General features: G+C 33.9%; 1 protein-coding gene across 2 annotated transcripts; it reads right to left on the bottom strand.

Annotated features, from left to right (window-relative positions):
* Positions 1–17,041: 17,041 nt before the first annotated feature.
* On the bottom strand, positions 17,042–24,130 carry LOC107627336 (protein WHAT'S THIS FACTOR 1 homolog, chloroplastic-like). 2 transcript variants are annotated; one of them, XM_021119044.2, is made up of 3 exons: positions 23,787–24,130; positions 21,283–22,722; positions 17,042–19,480 (listed from the first exon to the last, which is right to left on the bottom strand). In XM_021119044.2, the coding sequence occupies exon 2, from the start codon at positions 22,620–22,622 to the stop codon at positions 21,297–21,299; it is 1,326 nt and encodes a 441-aa protein (XP_020974703.1). In that variant the 5' UTR covers positions 22,623–22,722; positions 23,787–24,130; the 3' UTR covers positions 17,042–19,480; positions 21,283–21,296. The 2 variants fall into 2 exon arrangements, with proteins under 2 accessions (XP_020974703.1, XP_088357383.1); XM_088501257.1 differs by having other exon boundaries at positions 17,042–22,722.
* Positions 24,131–25,048: the final 918 nt, after the last annotated feature.

Below are 25,048 nucleotides of genomic sequence, written 5' to 3'. Positions count from 1 at the left end.
AATAAAACTAACTAAGAGACACCAAACTTAATTTCAGAAATTAAAAAAAAAAATATTAATACTAATTTAGTTATATATATATAATTTTTAATTTTTTTTTATTATTTTATTTTATTTTTATTATATTTTTTTAAAAAAACTAAATAATAAAAGAAAAGAAAAAAAGAAAACGAAAGGAGTTAACAAAAAAGAAAGAAACGTAAAGGAAAAAAATGACGTAAAGAAAGAAAAAGAAAAAAAAAAGAAAAAAAACAAAAACAAACAACGACAGAATAAACGGGGAAGGGGTTATGAACGAACAGGAAAATTATTTTTTTTAATTTTATTTTATTTTTTTCGAAAAATAAAGCAATATTTAACTAAAATTAAAATTAAAATGCCTAATCTAAACAATCAAGCAACTAATAGTTGTTAATCACAATCAATTCTCGGCAACGTCGCCAAAAATTTGGTGCGGAATTTATAACTCACAAACTTACCGGCAAGTGCACCGGGTCATACCAAGTAATACCTTATGTGAGTAAGGGTCGATCCCACGAGAATTGATGGATTAAACAACAATAGCGTTTGATAGGATTAGTTAGACAAACAGAAAATAGTGTTGGAAGTTCAAAAGCATTGAAAAGTAAATTCAAGAATTTCAGAAAACAAGCAGCAAATGAGTTGTGAAATATATATGAAAAAACAGTTAAGACTTTAGAGTTATCTATTTTCTGGATTGACTTTTCTTATTAACTAATTTTAATCATGTAAGATTTAATTCATGGCAAACTATTTGTGACTAGACCCTAATTCCTTAGACCTTCCTAGTCTCCTCTAAAATTCATCAACTGCCAATTCCTTGGTCAATTAATTCCAATTAGAGGGTGATGATCAAATTCTAGTTTATACGCCACACGAATCCTAATTATCCAAAAATAAAGGGATTATATGTCACGTATCCCGTTAAATACAAACAATTAGAAATTCAGGATAATGTTTTCAAGCTATTGTTCAAGTAAAGAGCTTTTTCAAGTTATACGAGAACTCAATTAGAACATGGGTCATACTTCCGTTCCACCCAAATTCATAAAGTGAAGAACGAAAATAATTATTGAAATATAAATCAAAACATGAATTAAAATAGAAAAATAATAATATCAATCCATACAATAGATAGAGCTCCTAACCTTAACCATGGAGGTTTAGTTGCTCATGGTTCAGAGAAAATACGGATTGTAAATTGGGATGGAATAGGATCCTCCCTTGGACCTCCCCAAAGGAAGGAAAGCTTCTTCCTTTTATAACTAATCCTAATAAATTTAAAATCTAATATCTAAAACTAAAAATTAAAATAATATCTTTTCCTAATTTAAGATTTGAATTTAAATTTGAATTAATTTACAGATCTTCAGTTGATGGGTGGGGACCACTTGTTCTGTCCATTCTGCAGCTTCTAATCTGTGTTTTCTGGGTTGAAAATTGAGTTAAAACAGCCCAAAAATCGCCCCCAGCATTTTTCTGCGTTTTCTGCACGTGGCGCATATGACGCGTCTGCATCGTCCACGCGTTCGCGTCATTTATGCAGATTCCAATCCACGCGTTCGCGTCAGGCACGCGATCGCGCCATTGCGATCTCCTCCATTCTGCATGGTCGCGTGAGCCATGCGTCCGCGTCGGTATTTGCTGGTCATCTCCTTGGTTTCTTCTCTTTCTCTGCAGAAACTTCATCAAATCCATCCGAATGCTACCTAAAATAAATAAAATTGCACAAAACTCAAAATTGCATCCATAGTGGCTAAAATATAATTAATTCTTAATTAAACTCAACAAAGTAGATGCAAATTCACTAGGAAAAGATAGACAAGATGCTCACGCATCAGTATGCGGCCTAGCCGTAAGACTTATAAGCACAATGTATGCATTTGGAAAGCCATATCTGGGACTTGTGCCCAGGTAATGTCGGGAGCGGGTAGGCAACCGACACATGAGCTCATGGCCTGCACTAGGACTAGGCATACATCATCCTTATTTGTGCATTTGCATTTGATTGTGTTTGCTTATCTTGTTTCTCTGTAACTGTGCTGTTTGTCTTATTGCGATTTATTTGTGTGTTAATATGTCTCTTATGCTATTAGTTTGTGTATTGAGATGACTGAGAACTGCGGTTGTGATTGAGATTTGCTTTAAGTTCGGAAATTTAAAGAAGGTAATTAATTAATAAAGTAAAAATTCAAAAGTATTTCCAAAGGTTTAACAAAATAGTTTTATTGAGTAAGTTAACTATTTGTATTATATCCATTACTTTTACGGCATTCCCATTTCCTACTGAGAACGTATGGTTTGTTCTCACCCCAAAATCTTTCACCCTTTCAGTGACACAGATTCGAAGACTCAGTATGAAGCCGCGAACGATTAGTCGGAATTGTTTATAAGTTAAGTTGTTTTCATAGAGTTTTCTCGCCTTTATTGATTAGGATTTTATTTTATCCAAACAGATAGGTATTGTATCTGAGTTTCATTTGAATTATTTTGTCTAATATTTATTATTGTTAATAATTATGTGATTATTTTTACTTGGTGTTCTTTGATGAATGATATTGATTAATAATAAAACAAATTTTCAGGCATTTTCTCAAAAATTGAAAGGCGACATCGAACTAAAGGCTCAATATTAAATAGTTAGTAAGGAAAACGAGTTAGTAACACCTTACTTTTGGTACGATCATGACGTGCTAAAAGTTAGGATGTTACATCTATACCCCTTTGAATAACCATAAAACCCAAGAATTTATCTCCACAAACTCCAAATGCACATTTTGTTGGGTTCAACCTCATCCAATGAAGTCGGAGGCAACTAAAAACCTCCTGCAAGTCAGTAATCATGTCGGAATCATCTTTAGCCTTTATCAACATATCGTCGATATAAACTTCCATATTCTTCTCAATCTGCTGCTTGAAGACTTTAGCCATCAACCTTTGATAAGTTGCTCCTGTATTTTTTAAACCAAAAGGCATTACAGTGTAGCAGTAAATCCCTTTAAGGGTGATAAAGGCTGTCTTATCTTCATCAGCTTTATGAATCAGAATTTGGTTATACCCACTATAGGCATCCAAAAAACTTAATATCTGATATCTCAAGGATGAATCAATCATGTTGGCGATGTTAGGTAAAGAGAAACAGTCCTTTAGGCAGGCTTTGTTTAAATGCATGTAATATACACACATTCGCCATTTTCCATTAGAATTTTTCACCATGACCACATTGGACAACCATGTTGAATAAGACAATTCCCGAATAAACCCAGCACCCAATAATTTCTGAACTTGCCTTTTCACCTTGACAGCTCGGTCAAGTGACATCTTTTGACGTCGTTGTGCAACCGGTTTAAAATCGGGATTAATGGCCAGCTGATGGGACATGAACGTTGGATCAATTCCAAGCATATCGGAGAATTCCCAAGCGAATAAATCTATGTTATCTCTCAAAAAATTTTGAAGTTCTGACTTCAAGGGATAAGTCAGTTCTTTATTGATCATAATATACTTTTCTGCGACGTCACTAATTTAGAATTTCTCCAAGTGCCCATTGAGTTCTGGCCTTAGTTTCTCCTAAACTCGGAAATCCAAATCAACAAGAAACACCCCAGTGGAAACCTTAGCTTTATCCCAGAGCGTTAGGCTGGCTTTGTTGCATTTAATAGCGGATGTCCGATCTCCACGGATTGTTGTGACCCGACCCTCCGCGGTTAGGAACTTCATAACCAAGAATTTTGTTGATATAAATGCACACATATCATTAAGCATTTTTGTCGCCAGGATCACATTATAAGCTGTGAAATCTTGGAGGATGACAAACTCAGCTTGTACCACTCTCACATTGACACCTTCACCTATTGTGAAGAGGAGGTCGACAGCTCCGTCAGTTTTGACATAATTATCTCCAAGTCCAACAACTCCAGGAAGATGGGGCTTCAAATGTTGGTCCTTTAAATCCAGGGCGTCGAATGCATTTCTGAAGAGTAGGTTTGAGTCTGCGCCTATGTCGATCAGAATCCTTTTTATGATGCCATTACCTAACATGGTAGTAATCACCAAGGGTTTATCATCTTCGGATGTGGCAGCCTGAAAATCTTCTGTCGTGAATTGTACTGCTGGAATGCTAGTTACCTTGAGAACTTCCGAAGTTGCAGCTTTGACATCCTTTTTCAGTGCATTGTTGGATCTAGGCCATCCATTCCTTCCTACCACCACATTGACCACGACTTGAGAAGTTTCTTTCGGGTTTTCGCAAGGTGTTGTGTTTCTAGGATTTCTGGCTTTCCGATCTTCGTCATCATTATACCATCTAGGCGGCTTTACATGCTGAACAAACTCGGGAAGCTTTTCACCTTGGGCTGCTTGCTCTAAGGTGTCCTTTAAATCAATAAATCCTCAGTCTTATGACCGTAGTATTTGTAGTAATCACAATATTGAGACTTGTTTAATGAGGCCCTCGGCCGAATCTGTCTTGCCTTCGGGGGGATGCCTTTATGAGAAACTTGTTGATATACTTCGGCAAGTGAGGCAACTAAAGGTGTGTATGTGGAGAATTTTCCGACACGAGGAGTTGGCGGCTTCAGAGATGAGGTTTGTCCCGTGCTTTCGACCTTGTTATGTAACAGTGCCTTGTTCTTCCTTTTTGTTGAAACTACCTTTGACACGTCCTCATCTCGCATGTACTTTAGAGCAATTTGGTGAATTTTGTAACACCCTATCACCCCAAGCCTTACCTCTGGCCGTAAAGCAAAGGACAATAACGCGTTACGATAGTTCTAAAGCTCCATACAGTAGTATATAAACAAGAAATATTAAGACTAGAAATATGATGAAAGAAAAGAAGACCAAAGATGTATAAAACAGATATACAAAGCGCGAAACGTTCACACACGATAACTAAAGCGCGTTAGCACGAAAGGAACAGAACATAATATATAACACCTTGTAAATAGCTCCAAGATACACAAAATAGTTAATATAAGATAAACAAGTTATATACAAAAGATACAATAGAGTTTTTAATATTTAAACAGCCACATCCTATCTTTCAAAGTTTAAGCCTCTAAGGTATCAAAGTACAGTAATCAAAAAGTGATCATAGCACAACAGAATATGTATCCAATTCAGTGATCACTTCTCATATATCACAAGTTCATTAACTTTCTTTTCATCAATTTCAACAACCTCAATCTTCCATTTTTCTCAATTCATTATCAATGCAACACTCCGCCAATTCGTTCTAGTCATTCCATCCACAGAACTTCCCAAGCCTAAGTCATTGTCTCTAATCTCATAATAGAAAATGTCCAATTAAATCCATTCATTGTACTCTTCCTTATCCCAAAGCCTAAATACTAGCTAGGGGATCCTAGACAGTAATTACAGAGATTTAGAAAGCTAGAGGAGTATTTTAAAACTCAAAAATCATAATTTCAGCAAAACAAGGGTCATGCATACGCATGCCCGCTTCTGCGTACGCATGAGCGTGAAATTGGTATTGTCGCGTACGCAATCATTATCCGCGTGCGCGAGGTTAAGGGCAGGAAATGGTTGCCGCATACAGACACCATCCGTCAGGAACCCATGAGTGTAAAAATGACATTTTCGCATATGCATGGCCTATTCGCATACGCATGTCTTCAAATTTTCAGAAAAAGCAATTTTGCTGCAGAATTCAGTTTTTTACACCAAATTTCAAACACGTATAACTTCGTCGTTAAAAATCATTTTCCAACCGTTCTTCAAACCACATAATCTACACGGGCCCAATTTTTTATTCAAAACAAGTTTCAAGAGGTCCAGAAATCAAGTTATAGCTCGTTAAAGTTTGTCAAAAATAGGCTTTTAATAAAACTTGCAAAATCTTCTAGTTTTCAAAACACTCAACCCAAAGCCAAACCAACCATACCCAAAACACTCCTCAATCATTTTTCAAGCATTCATACACCTAAATCATTCAACTCCCACGTTATCAACTCATTCAACAATTCCCAATCTAACATAAATCACACCGATACTCATCAATTTCCTTCAATTCTCATCAACATCAATAATAATCATCATCATATTCATTATACACCAATTTCATTCACATGCTCATCAATATTCATCATCAATCCATAACATCATGCAAACTCATTCAATCTCCATTTTAACATTCTCATATCACATACATTTACAATTTTCAATAACAATTCAATCATTCATACAAATTCAATCTATCTTATGACAACTAGCCTAAGTCATGCAACATTATATATTAACTAAAGAAAAACGAAACCATACCTTGGCCGATTTCTTTCCAAGCTCAGAACACCACAAAAGCCTTCCCCAAAAGCTCCCAAGCCTCCAAACTGAAACCACAAGCTCAGCCACCAAAAAGTCAACTTCAACCACTCCAAATTGCCAATTTCAAGCTCCAAACAATATCAATTTCAAGCTAGATCTTACAAATTACCACAATCAACACTAGGATTCACAAAATCAATAAACCACAAGGGTTTAGAATTTCTTTACCTTATCCACTGTGGATTGGGACAAAACCCAACAATTATCCAATGCTAGTTTGCACCTAAACAACCAAAATCACCAAATTTTCTCAATAACTAAACTAAAAACGTGAAAATATATAGAGCAGAGAACTAGAGCATGGATTTCGAGATTCATACCACTTTGTTTAAATAAAATTGAAAAGCTCGACGAGATGAATGCTTGGACGCAAACGGCACGCTAAACGGAACTCCAGATCAAAGTTATGATTCAAAGAAGATAAAAGTGAACAGTACCTTAGGTTTTCTTCTTCCCTCTTCTATCTCAGTTAGTTTGTCCCTCTCTAGTGGTGAAATAAGGCTGAATGCCTCATTAAGGAACTCATATATATTGGGTTTGGGTCCAACTTGAGCATGATCTAACCGGTTTGTATTTTTGGTTCGTTTGACCCAACTTCGGACCAAAACCTTTAGAATAAGTGTCCGGTTTTCTATTTTAAATATTTTCTAAGTATTTCTGTAGTTTTTATTTTTTCGTATGTAGTACCAGACAAACTTAAGCCGGTACTGCCAGTTAAATTACCGATACGCATTTTTACGCATTTTTCCACAGAAAAATACATTTTCCCATTCGAAAAAATCCGTTGAATCCAAATCTCACCTTTAAATTTTCAAATTAATATTTCTAAATTTTTTCAAATTATTTCAAACAATTAAATTATTATTTTACTCTAACTAAACGGCTAATAAATTTTCGGTTATTACATACTCCCCACCTAATTAAAAATTTTCTCCCCAAAATTTAGAATTTACCTGAGAATAAATCGAGATAGTCCTTTCGCATCTCATTAACAAAATCATCATAGTTAACACTAACACAATCTGTGGTTTCGGCACCTCTCCGGATAGTGAAAGTGATCTCTTGCCCAGCTTCTAATGTAATTAGTTGTGGCAGGTCCCCACTCCTAACCTTAGGACCCTGCCAAAAGAAAAACAAAAAAAATCGAGTAAGCAACTAACTCAACATCAAAAGAACAATATGGGAAATGACAAGAGAATAAACAAAGCATCAGAAAATTAGCCTTGTTAGAACCACTTAAAGTGAAGATACCTTACCTTAGTGTCGAGCATTATTGCAATTACACTGTCCATGGATTGTGCATTATAGTCCTTTACCAAATCGATAACTTTCTAATGAGAAGCATGGTCACCATGAAATATATTCAAACGCGTAACATTCATCCGAGCCTCAGCCAGCTTCCAAATCATTTCCCTTGTATTCAAACCGCGCCGAAAAAACGATACTATTTGGTTGATCCGTTTCGGGACTCATAGGGGCTATACCCTAAACCCTAACCTTAAAGCCTAAACTTTATCCCTGAATTTTAAACCGTAAATTTTAAACTCTAAAATCCTAAAATATAAAGAAAAACAAGAACATTTTAGAGTTAGGGTTTATAAGAAAGAAGAAAAAGCGAACCACGTATAACACCCTACCACACAGAGCTTTACGCTTAAGTCGTAAAACCGAGGTGGTGTGGTATTACGACATCTGATCATAAAACGTATATACATATGATAATAGAAAGAATATAATATACGAGGAGTCTTGAAGAATAGGTAAAGCAAAATCGTAAAATTAAAACCGCAATGCTCAGAAATAAGGATTTCTTGCGTATGAAGAAAGCTGAGGTACATAACTTATATATACAAATAACAGGAGTAGAGGGTCAAGAGTAAAAAATAACAAGCTCCTAACTCAGCCTGCGAAGCTAAGGCTAGCCAGAGAATATTTACATACATATATACTTAACCCAAAACCCAAAATACATATATAATAAATCCTGGTTCTCCGTACACCTCTAAGAGGTACAAAAGTAAAACAAATAAATACAAGAGGAGAGTCTATACATATATAACAAAAGATCAAAAATAAAGTCCCAAAATATCCACTTCGCTGCAGAAACTCCAGACGCCTAGCGAGGTGCCTCTCAACCTGCATCTGAAAAACAACAATACTGTATGGGATGAGAAACGGGGTTCTCAGCATGGTAAAGGTTCCACGTACATAAGATATAAGGTCCTGGAAATGCTAGAGGCAATCCTAGAATGCTAACGCTCAGATTATAAAACTTAGAGAACTAAAACAGAAACCATAAGTGGGTGGTCTTCTAGGAATTCCTAAACCTAACTAAAACTTAACTAGAACACTAAATCTCTCCACCTTTTCTCCTTTCCTCCATCTCTGGTGAAATTGCAAAGAAGCAAATAATGACAAACACAGGTAGAATACAAGGCAGATAGTAAATATAACAAATAGCATATTATAATCACTTAGACATTCACAATTAATGCGCAAGCAAGCAATTCAGACAATATGCACAAGATGCATGTCTGTCCTATGGCTGATGAGTCTCATCTGTTGGTTATAAAGCCAACCCGACAAGTCCGGCTGTTAAACCCTGGACTGTCCCCCGACGCTCATCCCCAAGAGTCTATGCATAACTTTTTCTCATATATAATATTTGCTCAATGGGAGTACCATTCCTGAGAATTTATAAGTGTCCGGTCACCCTTACGTCATAGGGTCAATAGAGTATCGAGTCTCAACTTGGAACACGTGGTGGCAAGCCACTGTACTTTACCCAGAGAAACTCGTATCTCAGATGATTGAGTGCATAAGCCAATAAACATTAATAATCATTCATAACAATTGCACAATCATTCTTTACAGCCATGGCATCACATATACCTCCGTCCTCTGTATTTTTCATATTTAAATCATCATTTTTCAACCTTACTTCATCTCCAAGTTACCACCTCTTCCTAGTTTCTTCTCATTACTAGGTATATTATTAAGATCTAGGGCTAAGAGAATGAAATTAGAGGTTTAGAGGTTTGAAATTAAGCTTTAAAACACAAAAATCCATGTTTGCTGAAATAGGGGCCACACGTACACGTGGGCCAAGCGTACGCGTGAGAGTGCAGTTTTGCCCATCACACGTACACATTACCTCGTCCGCGTACGCATGCACGCTAGACAGAAGCAAACGTCCGCGTATGAAGCCCCCAGGCCCGCGTACGCAAGAGTCTCTTTTTGCCCATGATGCGTACGCATTTCCTCATCTGCGTACGCATGCATGCCAAACAAAAACGACCCTTCGCGTATGGAGGGGTATGCGTACGCATGCACTGCAGTTTAATAAAAAAAATGGTTAAGTCTGCAGAATTTTAATTTTACATACCGAACTTCTGACGCGCATAACTTTCTCATTTTAAAACATTTTCATCCATTCTTCGAACGGTGTAAACTTTACGGACTCAATTTTCATATAAAACAGGTTTGAAACAATTTGGGGCTCTGGAAACCGAGTTATGGCTCGCCAAAATTTGGCAAAAAATCAAATTTACACAAAATTCTCAACCTCTATTTTCATTTAAAAACCAAACTCAACCTCAGCATTCCATATATAAATCATCACCCCCAACATACCAATTTCAACATCACAACTACCACAAGTTACCATATACAACCATTCCTCAATTTTAAACAACCATATGCTTAATTTCTCAACAATGTCAACAAAATTACCAATATACCACCACCCATTCTTATCTATTCATATCACCATCATTAACTCGTCAGCTAACAACCTAGTATCATCATAAGAAATAGTCATCCAACAAATACTCAATGAATAACAACATTATTATCAAAGGCACTAAGCATTCAACATACTCATGCGTTCCAACCTATCCTATGGTCATCTAGCCTAAGTTTTCACAAGACATTATATATTAAATACGAGAAACCAAAACCATACATTGTCCGATTTTCATGTATAACCCGAAACACCACCAAAAGGCACCAAACACAGCCCCAAGGATCCAAAATCTCCAAAGCAATGACATCCAAATTCCACCAAGTCTCCAACGTTTACAACCTTGCTCTAATTTACATATATACACACCTAATTCACATTTTCGCATATATATATATATATATATATATATATATATATATATATATATATATATATATATATATATATATATATATATCCAAAACTTAATACCCAACACACAAAATCAATGAATTAGCTAGAGTTCTAGAATTCTCACCTTACCCAAGTACCAAAAAAGCAGGATTGAACGTTTTTCTCAAGCTAATTAGATCCTATAACATCAAAGAGCCAAAATCTCAACACCACTCTATTTAATTTCAAAAATTTTGGGAAAGGAGAGACTGAGAATGAGAATGAAGGTTTCTTACCAATTTATGCACCGGGGTTTGTAGAGCTCGGCGCTGTAGATGCGTGGTCGCAAACGATGCGGCGATCGGAGTCTGGAGTGAGAAGATATGGTGATTTAAAGTGGAATCAAGGGTTTGGAACCTTCTCCTCTCTTCCCTTGGCTTGTTCAGCGATCCTTTGCTCAATGGGGAAGAAGATGGACTCTTCTTAAGTTATTGGGCTGATGGGTTGGGCCTTGGGCCCATTTTAGGCTCGGTTCGGCCTGTTCGGCCCAATTTTGGGCCAAATTCTTTGAAATTAGTGTCAAAATTCTTATTTTAATTAACTATATCTTATTAAACTATAAAATTCACATTTTTAATTTTTTTATTAAAAATTAATTTATTGATCAATTATTCGCTAATTTTTACTGGGTTTACACCACACATAAACAAAAAAAATCACTAATGAAAAGTTTAAAGTGTAATTCACAGTTAATTAGTGAAAAATAATTAATAATTAATATGGTTTATAGAAATAGAATACGCATTTAGGGGTGAACGCGGATCGGATCAGATTGGATATGGCCAAAATTTCGATCCGATCCGCACTAAAATCATCGGATTGGATCCAATATCCGCAGTTTTTAAGTTGGATCGGATCCGATCTGCATATTTGCGGGTCAGATCGGATATCGAATATATCCGCAAAACACAAAAAATATTTTAAAAAGCTTATTTTTATTAAAAAAATATCAATAAAATTCATTTTTTCTATTCTTTTAAATATGTGTACTCTTAAAATAATATTAAACATACTTTTTTAAATAATAAATTAAAATAATACAACATGTATGATAATTATTAGTTGAAATAAAACATAAAAAGCAAATTTACTTATTTATTTCTTTATTTTTGTGGATACACGGAAATGCGGATTGGATATGCGGATACCTACACAAAATCTTCAATTTGATCCTATTAATATGCAGATCAGATCCGATCCTATTAGTATGCGGATTAGATCCGATCCGATCCGATAACCTTGTAGATCGAATTCATAACCGCAATTTTCGGATCGAATTCGAATAAATACGGCAAATATATGAATCAAATCCGATCCATGAACACCCCTACACGCATTGAACACATATCGAACACGACCTAGATTGAGGAATCAAAAAAAAACTTTTATAGTGTAGATCCCAATAAAAAAAGTACGAACGATTACTATTAGTAGGTAAAAAATTTTTAATTTTTATTTTAATAAACAAATAATAAATACATTGAAAATTAAATTTTGTATTTTTTATAAATAATTTTTTTAATTAATAATTTTAACTCGTATCCTTAAAACACATGTTAATTAAATTTACAATGCACATTATTAAATATATTTTTCAAAAGATGTATCCCGCAGGCATATGGTGCATTTTTTATAGACGGATCATCTACATGTATTGTTGTATGTCTTCCCTTTTTTGAAGACCTTGTTAATTGGAAGAAGAAAAAGATGAATATAAAGCCACAGTTTATTGTTAAAGCCAATATCTACTTAATTGGAAACTTATACAAGGAAAAAATGAGTTAAACTCTAAAATGGTTTTTGAGATTGATGCCGTGAATTAAAATCGTCTTTAAAATTTTAATTACACTAATTATATTTTTGAGATTGAAAAAAATGCATCACGTTAATTTTTGACCCATTTTTTATTAACGACATAATGATATAGTTTGATGATGTAGACTGTTAGTGACACGCGTCACTCTATGATTTAGTCACGTGTAATGATATGATTATGTGTTGGCCAATGACACGTGACATGCTGATGTGGATGGTTGTACCATGTGTTACAATGCTATTTAGCCACGTGTATGTTTGTGCCACGTATTATAACAGTATTCGTTCATGTGTCATCCATTATGTTATCATTATAGATGCACTAAATTAGTCCCTCACTTTACATTAAGTGACTCATTTTAGTTCCTAAAATTGAATGTCGTGCACTAAACTAGTCCATTCACTAGTTTTTTCTCCTTTTTTCTATAAATTCAAAATTTTCAATATCTTTAAATCCATTAATTTCAATTCTATTTTTTTTTACATGTTATTTAAATACAAGTACTTTTATAAAATATTTTTTCTTTTGCGGATACCCCTAACCGCCGTCTTGGAGTTGACATGAAGACATTTCAAGCACCCTCACTACCATCTCCGACCTCTTTCGTCTAGACAGAAGAAGTCAGAAATGATACTGAAAGTACTTAAAGTGCTTTCAGTCTAGCCCATTTACACACAAAAGAAACGTGTATTTCATAAGAACCGAAAAAAAATGTATATTTTAATTCTTAATTTCTTGTTAAAAACACATTTTTTTTTTATGAAAAAATGTGTCTAAATCAATCGTATAATTCTTTTTTATATAATAACATACTTATATATTACAAAATTTACTAATGTTAAATTATTATAAAAAAATTATATAATTAAAATTAAAATCTTAAATTTTTTTATAAAATCACTTGTATTTAAATGATATGTGAAAAAATAGAATTGAAAATACATCCAAGATATTAAAAACTTTAAAAAAATAAGAAAAAACTGGTAAAGGGACTATTTTGGTACACGACATTCAATTTTAAGGACTAAAATGAATCACTTAATACAAAGTGAGGGACTAATTTAGTGCATCTATAATGATGACATAGCGGATGACATGTAAACAAATACTGTTGCAACACGTGGCACAAACAAATATGTGGCCAAATAGCATTGTGACACGTGGCACAACCGTCTACATCCGCATACCACATGTCACCGGTCAACACATTATCATACCATTATATGTGGTGAAATCATGGATTAACACGTGTCACTAACAGTCCACGTCATCAAGTTATGTCATCACGTCGTTAATGAAAAATGGGTCAAAGACTACTATGATATATTTTTGTTAATTTCAAGGACGTAATTGATGCAATTAAAAATTCAGAGACAATTTTAATGTATGGCATTAATTTCAGAGATTATTTTAAAGTGTAACTCGACAAAAACACTTACCATGCCAATCCATAGTTTCTTTTCTTTTATTCAACATAGAAACTGAGGCTCCATCTTCTTCACTCTTCAGACGTTATTCCTTAAATTAATAAGATGAAGACATGAAGCATTTCTGGAACAATTGTACTCTAAATATTACTTAGAGTTTAAGCGTCAACTTCTTGTCCTAATAATGATTATAAAGCCACATGCTTGTTTCATTTCCCGCAAAACTTTTCTTTTAATATAAAATTTTCTTTCTCTTTAAAATTTGTATAGCAAAAAGATTATTGTAATATACTCAAAATTTATTGATAAATAATAATGGCTATATTATTTTCAACATATTTCTTTTTCGAGTTATGCTAAACATTGCCTTAAGATTTCTAACGGAAAAATTTCAATGAACAAATAATTTATAAATCGCCAATATAATATTCTATCACTGTAAACTTTTGATCAGCACCCTTAAAATATTGATTATCAAATACGTTCTATGTTGTTTTGGGCATTCTTTTTTATACGGCAAGTTCACGCATGGCCCAAGAAAATATTGTCACATGACACATGCTCTTCAATCATTTTGACAAGAATGCCTCTGGTAAAAGTGTACATGGCTCGACTCGGATGTGAATGTTTTGATGATTAATTTAGTGTGATTTTATTTGGTTTAAAATTGGATAATAATTTTAAAAATAAATTTGGTTATTATTTAAGGTTAAATTTGAGTCGAGATAAATTCAATTTTATTCAATTCATGTATATTTTAAAGAGACTAAAAAAAGGTATATATATTTTAAATTAATTTTAATATTATGTTATATTAATTATAAGATTATTATTTTGTTTTTAATCATACTTGATAAATTAAAAAATAAATAAAAAAATACGAAATTAAAATTTATGGACAAATTCAAATTCAAAATATGAATATCAATTTTACAGTAACAAATATATTTTTTCTTCTTTATAAATAAGTGCATCATAATTTTCTGACATAAAATTTATTAAGATCGAGATTTTATTGATCTAGACCCGATTTTAATATAACCGAAAAGTAGTATAATTTTACTGGGTCTAAAACTAGATAAAGATCTCAAAAATAGATTCAGTGTTAAATTTAAATCAAGACAAACTCAATTTCATCTGACTCATATACATCTCTAGCCTCTAGTTATTCAAGCATTAGCATTTATTGTTTTGTTCCTACCCCATATGCAACTACCCCAAAGATTATTTTATTTAAAATCAAATGCCATTCTAGATAGGGATGGCCAAATTGAACTTTGTTGTTGAGCAATAATTCCATTACAATTCAATGTTATACAAAGAATAAGGTGACAATTAAACTATGAGAATTTATTCTTCGAATAGACTAATCTTTAAAAATAAAAAATTATTAATAAAATTTTTTAAAATAATAAATATAAACATATAATTTTAAATTAGTTTCTATAATTAAGATAAAAATTTTTAATTTAAACTAATTTATTTATATTTATTATCTTAAAAAATTTTATTAATATTTTTTTTAAATATTTATTTATCTAAGATATAACTCCTCACGCATTTATTTGTTACCATACTCCTATTAAAATAATAAGAATAATAATTGCATTACAATTAAACCACTGCTGGGGTGTAGCTTATTTCATCAGACATGCAGGTGATATGGGAATGGTTAGGAACATAAAAATGTGGAGTTAATTTTAAATTAGTTCTTAAAAGATTTTTTTAGTCATATTAATTCTTAAAAGATAAAACGTAAGTTAAATTGATCCTTCTATTAGTTAGATGATAACAGCTGATGACGTGTCACGTTAAGTGCCATGTAGCATGATGACGTGGCAGGTTAATGCCATGTGTCACAATATGATTGGTTGACATGTCAAATCAGTGACACCTAGCATGCTACGTGTCACTTGACGTGTAAAAAAATTATTTATAATCAAAATAATCCTTAAAAGTTTAGACATAAATCATTTTCATCTTTAAAATTTTAAAAATTAATCAAATTAGTTCTTATATAAATTTTTTTATTTTTTTTATAATATTAAATTTGAAATATTTTTTATAGTACTAATTTTAATATTATTTCTTAATAAATAAATTTTTTTTATATAAAATAATAAAAATAATTTAAATTATTATAAAGTTATTTTGTCATTTGTATTTTAAATTTTATATTATCAAATTATTGTTAATTATATATTTAAAAATTATTTTAAATCATACTATATAATATAATATTTATTTTAAATTTTAAATCTTTTACATTTTTTAAAATTGTAATTTTTATTATTATTTAATATATATAGTAGAACTCGATAATTGAAAAATCGATTTGTGGGATCACTTGTTGAATATTAATATTTTAATATATTTTTTTAAAATAACTACTATATTTATAGAGTGAGATATAAAAGATTAAAACATTTAAAATAACTACTATATTTATTTAGTGAAATCCAAAATATAGTTTTAATATTTTGGATTCCACTAAATAAATATAGTAGTTATTTTAAATATTTTAATATTTTATAGTAGTTATTTAAAAAAAAATTATAAACTTAAAATATTAAATTTTTAAATATATAATCAACAATAATTTGATAAACTCGTTTAAACAAAAAAATGTCACTATAAAAAATTACAATTTGAAAATACAAAATTTAAAATACAAATGACAAAATAATTTTATAATAATTTAATTATTTTTATTATTTTATGTAAAAAAATTTATTTATTAAGGTATAAAAAACAATATTAAAATTAGTACCATCAAAAAATACTTTAAATTTAATATTATAAAAAAATAAAAAAAATTTATATAAAGACTATTTTGATTATAAATAACCTTTTTACATGACAAATGACATATGACATGCTAGGTGTCACTGACTTGATATGTCAACCAATCATCTTGTGACACGTGGTATTAACCTACCACGTTATCATGTCACGTGACACTTAACGTGACATGTCATCATGTCGTTATCATCTAACTAACGAAATGACCAATTTGACTTACATTTTATCTTTTAAGGACTAATATGACTAAAAAAATCTTTTAAAAACTAATTTAAATAATGATTAATTTTTCAGAGACGAATTTGATTATTAACTCTAAAAATGCGCATTTAAGTGTCACATTTCAACACCACACTTTCGAGGAGAGGTTTACAAAGAGGGGATTTCTCCTTTCGGAGGCTAATTGATTAAACTTTTGAATCTTTGAAAAGTCAAATCCATCAAGGAGGTGTGTTAAGTAAAATATCAACAGAATTCAATGACACAAGAAATTACAAGCAGCAACGTGTATACTGTATATCAATTACAATTGTACATGACAATCTACTTAGTCAAACATATCAAAACTATATCTGTCAATTTCCTTGTACATTTTACTTGTCTATGATGGTCGTCAAAACAAAGGAATGCATGGACATGCTTTTTTATATAGAGGAGGTAACAGGATAAGGCATGTTTGAATTCACTTTGTGGGACCCTTTCTCTTGTTTGTCTGCTACAATAGATCTCCTCATGAACACAGTTCAAAACAAGACATGATGATGCAAATTCACCATCCCTTGGAACCAAGCATCCTTGACCCTTGACCCTTTTCCAGGATTTGAACAACTCAACGAAGATACCAAAACAAAAGCATTAACGTCACCACAGGAACATGCTTTTCAATTCCAGGGAAGAAGAGATCAAAAGGTAATAGGAGATATTGAAATATTTGGAATGTCAAACATCACATCAATTCAGATGAATCAAACATAAACAATGCCTTAGTGAGAGAGACAGGTCAGAAATTAACTCCATGATATGTGGCAAATTGTATGACAAAGGCAAGACATCATGCTTATATATTGACCAAGTGTACCAAAATATATGCGAAACGATTATCAGAATAATCAACCAGAAAGTAAATAAAAACAAGAAAATACAACAGATACAAAAAAGCCTTATCCAAACACGTGCAAAATTTTTATCCTGGTTTCTATAAAAATTCCTAATATAGTACAGATTAATCAAGTGCAAAATAACAGGATATGTAGATAATCAAAACTTAATCTGATAGTTAGAAGTTGAAAAACTTACACCAAGAATTATTTTCCTATTTTCCTATATGTTTTGGAAAACCAAAACAACATATGAAGCGCAGGTACAAGTAATTACACAAGAATCATTTAATACTTCTTAGGGAATAAAGCACTTCTTTTTGGTCAAATGTTCCTTTAGCAAAATTCAATCATTTGATCTTTTTGAAGTTAAATAAGCAAACAAAAACACAACATATGGCGAAAGATTTAGACAAAAAAAGATAAATAAAGAAAAGAAGAATGAAGACATCATAGAACATGTGAACAATGAGCACTCAAGCAATCCTAAATTTCTTTGTCAAATTAGATCCCTCAATGGCTATAGCTATATGACATACAAAGGGAGACAGAGAACATGAATGATGTATCACCATTAAGGAAAGTAATGAAATCCATCACTGGTTTGTATGTGACCAATAGCAAACTAGTACAATAATAGTTTGAAAAAAAAATAGTAGTATGACAATAGTAGTATGACACAATAACAAGCTAATAAAATTATTTTAAATGAGAATGCTAGCAATGCCCTCAGATTTCAGTGACTAGCACTTTGCCAATATCCATAAAAGCCTCTCAACATCCATCAAGGTGGGTGAACACAGCTCCTCAACCTCCACCATCTCTATCCACTGCCAGTTGTGATGCCAATAATAATAATAATAATAATAATAATAATAATAATAATAGCAAGTTGTGGTAACAGTGAAGAGGATGGAATAGAAGGAGAAGAAGAAGAAGAAGAAGACGAACAACACAACAAAAGCAGCAGCTTACTTAATGATGGAAGTTGGAACAGAGGAAAGGGATGGAGAGGCTTTGCATCATGTCCAAATATTACATCACTGGGCACATCAAAAAGTGGTTATTACATCGGGTAGAATGATGGAAAATTTTGTTATTTAAAAGATGCATCAAGTATTACATCTGGACAAAATATAGCTTTTACGTTTTTAGAAGAACAAATAAATGAGACATGTAGATATACTCACCAATAAACACTTAAATCAAACTGAAACTATAGCTGATGCATCTGAATTACTCAATAGTAGTCCAAGTTTGAAACTATTGCTTATTTAAGCATCCACACAACATAAACCACTAATTCACAAATGTGGTATAAGCATATTCGATAAACAAGCTAATGTTATGGAATATTGACTGTATAAGCATAAGGCCATGGCAAAAAAAGGACTAATAACTATGCAAATGAGCAGTTCCAAAAAAAGAACAAAACAATGCATCCAGCCATGATGATCAGGTCAGAGTAAAGAAAAATAAGAGTCATAAGAGCAATGCACAATTTTCTGATAATCTGTTCTCATGAAAGCTCTTTAAAGGAAAATGATTTTGCACCCAGTTAATTTTCGGGTGGTTGGGAGGTGAGATAAAAATAGAACACAACCCTAGGATTTCATGGCCAAAAGCAAATTCATATACAGCTTTTGCAGCAAGCTTTATCCACATCCTTTGTGCACAATTTACAACCAGCAGTAAGGATATGATGACGATGCAGACAAAGGTGGTGGTGGTTCACATCCAGTTATAAACAAAGCCATGAAACCATTCAGTAGTCAGTTTGTTGTTTGTTCTGTCACTGGGCAGGAGGACAAACAATGTCAATATAAAAAATGAAGTGTAAAATAGAAGGATAGACACGCACATCACTTTCGAAACTCAACAACAACAACAATAACAACAACAATAATAATAATAATAAATACTGTCCTTGCAAAGTAACAAGAAATGAAATCAATATCAAAGAGATAGCTAGCAGAACGGAACCTTCAATTATACAGCCAATTAACCAGAAAAAGTGAATACACAGCCCTGAGGTTTAATACCTACAAATAACCGGTTTCATTCATAGCCTTCAAGCACCATCTGGAAGATACATAATAATTCATATATATATTTATACACACGTGCGGCATATGCGTGCGCACACCCCCTCCCCCCCCCCCCAAAACAGAATAGGATTAAGTGAGTGTGAGTGAGCAAGTGAGCGAGCAAGAGCTAGAAAGAGAGAGATGGTGGAAGGCAAGTGATGAACTTAACACCACAACAAAACCGCTCAATACATTTTGAATTGTGCATCATTGGGCAATCACCATTGACCATTATCCAAAGAAAATAACAAAGAATATCGGAAGATAAGGTTTTCTTTTTTAACTCAACAGCAACTATGAAGAGAAGGGACGCAGGTATCTTAGAGTTATGTATGTTTTAACTGGACTATGCGCTCAGTCTCTCTTCTAGTATATACAAAGTACAGCTTACACATGCCGTTGAATCATCAGCAATGAGGCATAAAGTAAAAACAACCCAGCCAAACCAAAATTTAATTCAGAAAACCAGTTCCAAAAGTCAAATCGCCAATTTAAGGCACCATATCAAACCAAAAAAAAAAGTTCAATCCATATGGGCGACCTTGTGTATGTATGCATACGTAGCAGGGAGGGAAGGATAAAATAAATTAGGACTGGAAGTGAGCCGAGCTAGACCAAGCTCAAGCTCGGCTCACAAAATTGAGCTTGGCTCACGGCTCGACTCATTAACAATCGAGCCTATTTCTTAAGCTCAAGCTCGGCTCATCAAAAGCTCACGAGCTGACTCAAATAATAAGAACATAATCTATAATTCTATATCAATAAATTATAATTTATATATTTTAAAAATATTTAAAAAGATCAATTTTATATATTGTTTATCTATCAATAAATTGTAAATTTTTTATTTATGTCCTACATCAAAATTATCTATAAAAGATAAATATAAAATTTTAAATAATTAAGATCATATATATATATATATATATATATATATTTGTTCCATGATCTATGGGTCTACTGGAGCTACCCACTTCGATCAATTAGCCAATATTTTGACCGGATATGAAATCACTGGTGCTCAATCTAGTGGTATTTATATGGGGATTCTATCTATCGCTGTAGGATCCCTATTCAAGATCACTGCAGTTCCTTTTCGGGCGGCTGTAGAACGGACGACCGGGCTATTTATCACGGCCGGTTCATCAAATCAAAAAAGGGCACGGCGGCTAGGCTATAAGTTAACGGTTAGCTATGCTATAAGGGCTGCTCGCCTTTATATGGCAATGGAGCTAAGTAAGAAAAATGCTTAGGGTAGATATATATATATATAATCGAACCAGCTTACGAGCTAATGAGCTGAGCTTATCCAAGCTCAAACTCGACTCATTTAATTTATGAGCTCAATTCCAGGCTCAAGCTTGGCTCACCAGCTCACGAGTTTAGCTTATCGAGCTATTAACGAGTCGAGCTCGAGCTGGCTCATGAGCTGGCTTGATTCAATTCCAACCCTTCAAGGGTTAATATCAAATTTATATAAACCAAACGCAAACTAGACTATCACACTCACACCGTCTCAGAATTTCATGAAGTATCATCATCAAACAGAACTTTATAAAACCGTTTCCTTTCCTCTGGGTCAAACAAACCTCCCAGCTTATTGTCTCCATCCTCATCATCATCTGAGTCAGCATTTTCACTTCTCCTCCTCCTACACTTTACTTCATCTACTCTAGCCAAAGGAACACCTTTCTTCCTCCTCTTCTCCATATTTATGTGGCGCCGCCTCTGATTGTACTCATGAAGGCCCTCCTGCATCAGTTCCCCAAATTTCTCCTTCACAACAACCAGAGGATCCTTTTCGACAAGTTTAGACCCAACATACGCCTCCCTAAGAAGAACTGTGTAAATCTGATACTTGTTGGAAACATAGAAAATCCCAGGGTGCTTGAGCAACAACACATTCAACCTATCAGGCAAAGCAAACTCCCTCCTAAAATGACCCAACTTCACTATTGAGGCTTTCTTCCAAAGAGTCAAAGACAACACCTCATGTACCAATCCCACATTCCTCTTCTCCATCTCTTTCGACCCTTCCACCAATTCCCTGGGGTCCACGTAAGGCGAAAAGTAAGGAACCAAATCGAATTCACGAAATCTCTCCCATGATTTCACCCAACTGAAAGGCAAAGAACACGAGAACGTTGGCCTTATATTGCCGCTCCTACTGGCCGCAGTCTCCACTGTGGATACAGCAAATTGAGGGTCCCAGTGAACCAATTCAATCTCCATAGAGCTCTTCCTCCCGCCCTCGTTAACAACACGGAACAAATTCGGGTACTTTGCAACAATCCTAATTATATAATCATCGGGAAACCCTAAATTCCTTTTCAGCTCGTTGATTTTCAGAACATTAATCCTCTTGTTGACACTCATCATAAGTAATTTTGCTAACCTGCAAACAAAAGCATTTTCTTGAGACTCCCTAACAGATTCCTCCTCTTCGACGAGGCTCATCATGCGCTTGGAGAGGTGACAGCAGTGTTCCTCACCGGTGAAAGTAACATTGAAGCAGGAAGGGTACTTGTGGAGCCAGTTGAGGGCTTTGCCTTTGAGGTCAAGGGTTTTGAACTTCTTCTGAAGGGATGCAATGGGGATCTCTTGGTTTGGATGGCGGAGGATGATGTTCTTGATCTGGTTGTTGACAATCCAACGGCGGTTGCGGGAGAGCGCAGATTCGAGGTCGGGATCCTTCTTCATGGACCACAGGGAGAAGGTTCGGTGGAGAAGAGAAAGGCATTGTGGTTGTTGTAAAGACAGAATCGCAGGACCACGACGATGAATTCGTCTTGTGAGCATGTGATTTGGTCTATTGAGACGAAAAAGAACGTGACAAATGGTTCGAAACATAGTTGTAAGAACCAAACCGGTAATCGGATCGATCAGACTATTGGTTTACTGGTTTATTGGTTCAACCGATAAGTCATTGGTTGAATTGGTAAAACCAATCCTACGTAAATAAAAAATATAAAATAGTCAAAAACTTAAAATTAAAATTTGAAATACATATCTTTACTAATATTTTAACATTTTATGAAGAATCAAGTCTCAAATCCCAAAATAAACTAATACAAAAGATAGACATAAAATTAGTTAGCACTACTACAGATCTACAATAGTATCTTAATTTGACACAAATAATAATCTATGAACTATATCCAAAGAATAATTTCAAAGTCTGGGTATCTTTATTCATCTAAAACATGTGGAACGGCAATATAAAATCAGCAGCTATTAGAAATTCACATAATCTATCTCCTATCCAACAATATAAATTAGGAAGCTTAGCAAGTATACCACTGTACTTTCATGGAATACTAATCTTCTGATATTTATGACCATAGAGATTAATATTAAAAGATTCATGTGGTCCAGATCTAGTGTAGAAAAAATATGGTGGGCATGATTTTTTGGAAGTCCACGATTGGCCTGCAACTGGTCTCTATTTGTGTAATTTTTGTTCAGCAAGTTCTTTAGTGAGCAGTTAGCCGAGCCGATGATATCTCCTCTACATCCTACCATATTTGTCACCTTACAACAAAAATGGAACAATCTAAGATCCCCTGCAAGAGGAGATGAACAATCATTACTCTTCATTTAATCTTACCTTGCATTCCAAATCACATTCTTCATTCAATCCTAATTTGCATTCCAAATGCGTACCTACTTCATTTTCTGCTAAAATGTTTTCGATCCACAATTTCCATAATTTCAACTCAAACTTACTTAAAATCCTCTCCTCTCAATTCTCATTAACTGAACAAACACCACTTCAAATGCTCAAACCATTCTTTCTAACAACTAAAATGGCAATGTCACAATCTTACTCTCCTTAATTTTCCTATAAATTGAAAATTAACAGCAACAGAACAGCACAATGACAGCAACAAAAATAACCATAAACACCAATCATCATAAAAAAACAGCAATCCACCATTCACAGCAACATCATTAATCAATCACTCACTTAATCAACTTGTAACTCAATAACTGAATAACTAAAAAAAAAAATACCTGATAGCTGATGCACCGAGTTGCAGAACGCGGCAGAGAAGAGAGAAACCAAGCTGTCACGGCGAAGCAGTAACTGGCGAGGGGGGAGGCAGCAGCGACGGCAAGCCACGCCGGACGAGGACGCGACGACAACAACGAGGGACGCACAGAGACGCGACGACGCAGGGCAGGCGAGCCAATAACGGAGGCGTCGACGCAACGACGGAGACGCAGAGGAGCCGGAGAGACGAGGCAGCGGAGCCAGGGATTGTAAGTCAGAGAGAGAGAGAGAGAGACCCTCTTGCCCTCTTCACTTCTTCGAACTCGACGGACAGGGAGGGAGGCTGGGATTCACTTCTTCGTGGGCTAGGTTAGCTAGGGTTATTTTTTTAAAAAACATTGAACCGGTCCAGTTATAAAAACCACCGGTTCGCTGGATTTAACTAAAACCGACCGGTCCAAACCGGTTCACACTGGTTCTTTTCCTTCTGTGGTCCAAAATCTTAATCAGATCAAACTTACGTCCAGTTCACCGGTTTCCAGTCCAACCGGCTAATTCAATCCGGTTCCTATAACTATAGTTTGAAGTCGCATTAGGGTTCATTGTGGTTCAGAACCAATTTCAATTAGGCAATTAACAATCACATTATAGTAACGGAGTCTATTAATAATTAACAATCAATTCTAAAAACAGTGCATCCCTATTAATTTTATTTGCAGAATCATAATATCATAACCACAGTAAAACTGACTAACTAAATATCAATCTCCAAACATTTTCTTTCCAATTTAAAATTAGCAAACCAACACAGAATCAACAATCGGCAGAATAACTAAATTAGTAATTAGCAAGCTTTCCATTCAACAAATTCAAGTCTCATCATAAATTCATAACCAAACAATTAGTCAATTACATTACGTACATAGCATCATAAGAGATCAGAATTCACAAACACATACAAAATTAACTAAATTAACCAAATCATATTTTTTTATGAACAACAGATTAAAAACAAAAAAAAAATAAGCAAGAACAATTAAGTAACCTTCAGTTGGTCTTCCAACGAGTAGAGTATAAAGGAGAAGGAGCAAGAATGTGATGTGGAGAAGCTGGCAGCACTGTGGCAGTCCTTCTCCTTATGTTTACAATGGGGAGAACTGGTAGAATATGAGGGATATGGAGCAAGACCGCTAGCGACAAGCACGCGAGGGACGACAAAGCTCGAGCAGAGACGCGAGGAGGGAGAGAGGTGAGGGAGGCGCGAGCAGCCGAGATCAGATGG

This window comes from Arachis ipaensis, chromosome B1 (genome assembly GCF_059453495.1).
Source record: "Arachis ipaensis isolate K30076 ecotype BB chromosome B1, ASM5945349v1, whole genome shotgun sequence".
Taxonomy (NCBI): domain Eukaryota; kingdom Viridiplantae; phylum Streptophyta; class Magnoliopsida; order Fabales; family Fabaceae; genus Arachis; species Arachis ipaensis.
Note: the sequence above shows the minus strand (reverse complement) of the source record. Positions and strands in the feature narration are given on the sequence as shown.

Bases quoted from the DNA above. Each gene is read 5' to 3' on its own strand.
- LOC107627336 (XM_088501257.1), bottom strand. From the start codon at position 22,622: ATGTTTCGAACCATTTGTCACGTTCTTTTTCGTCTCAATAGACCAAAT.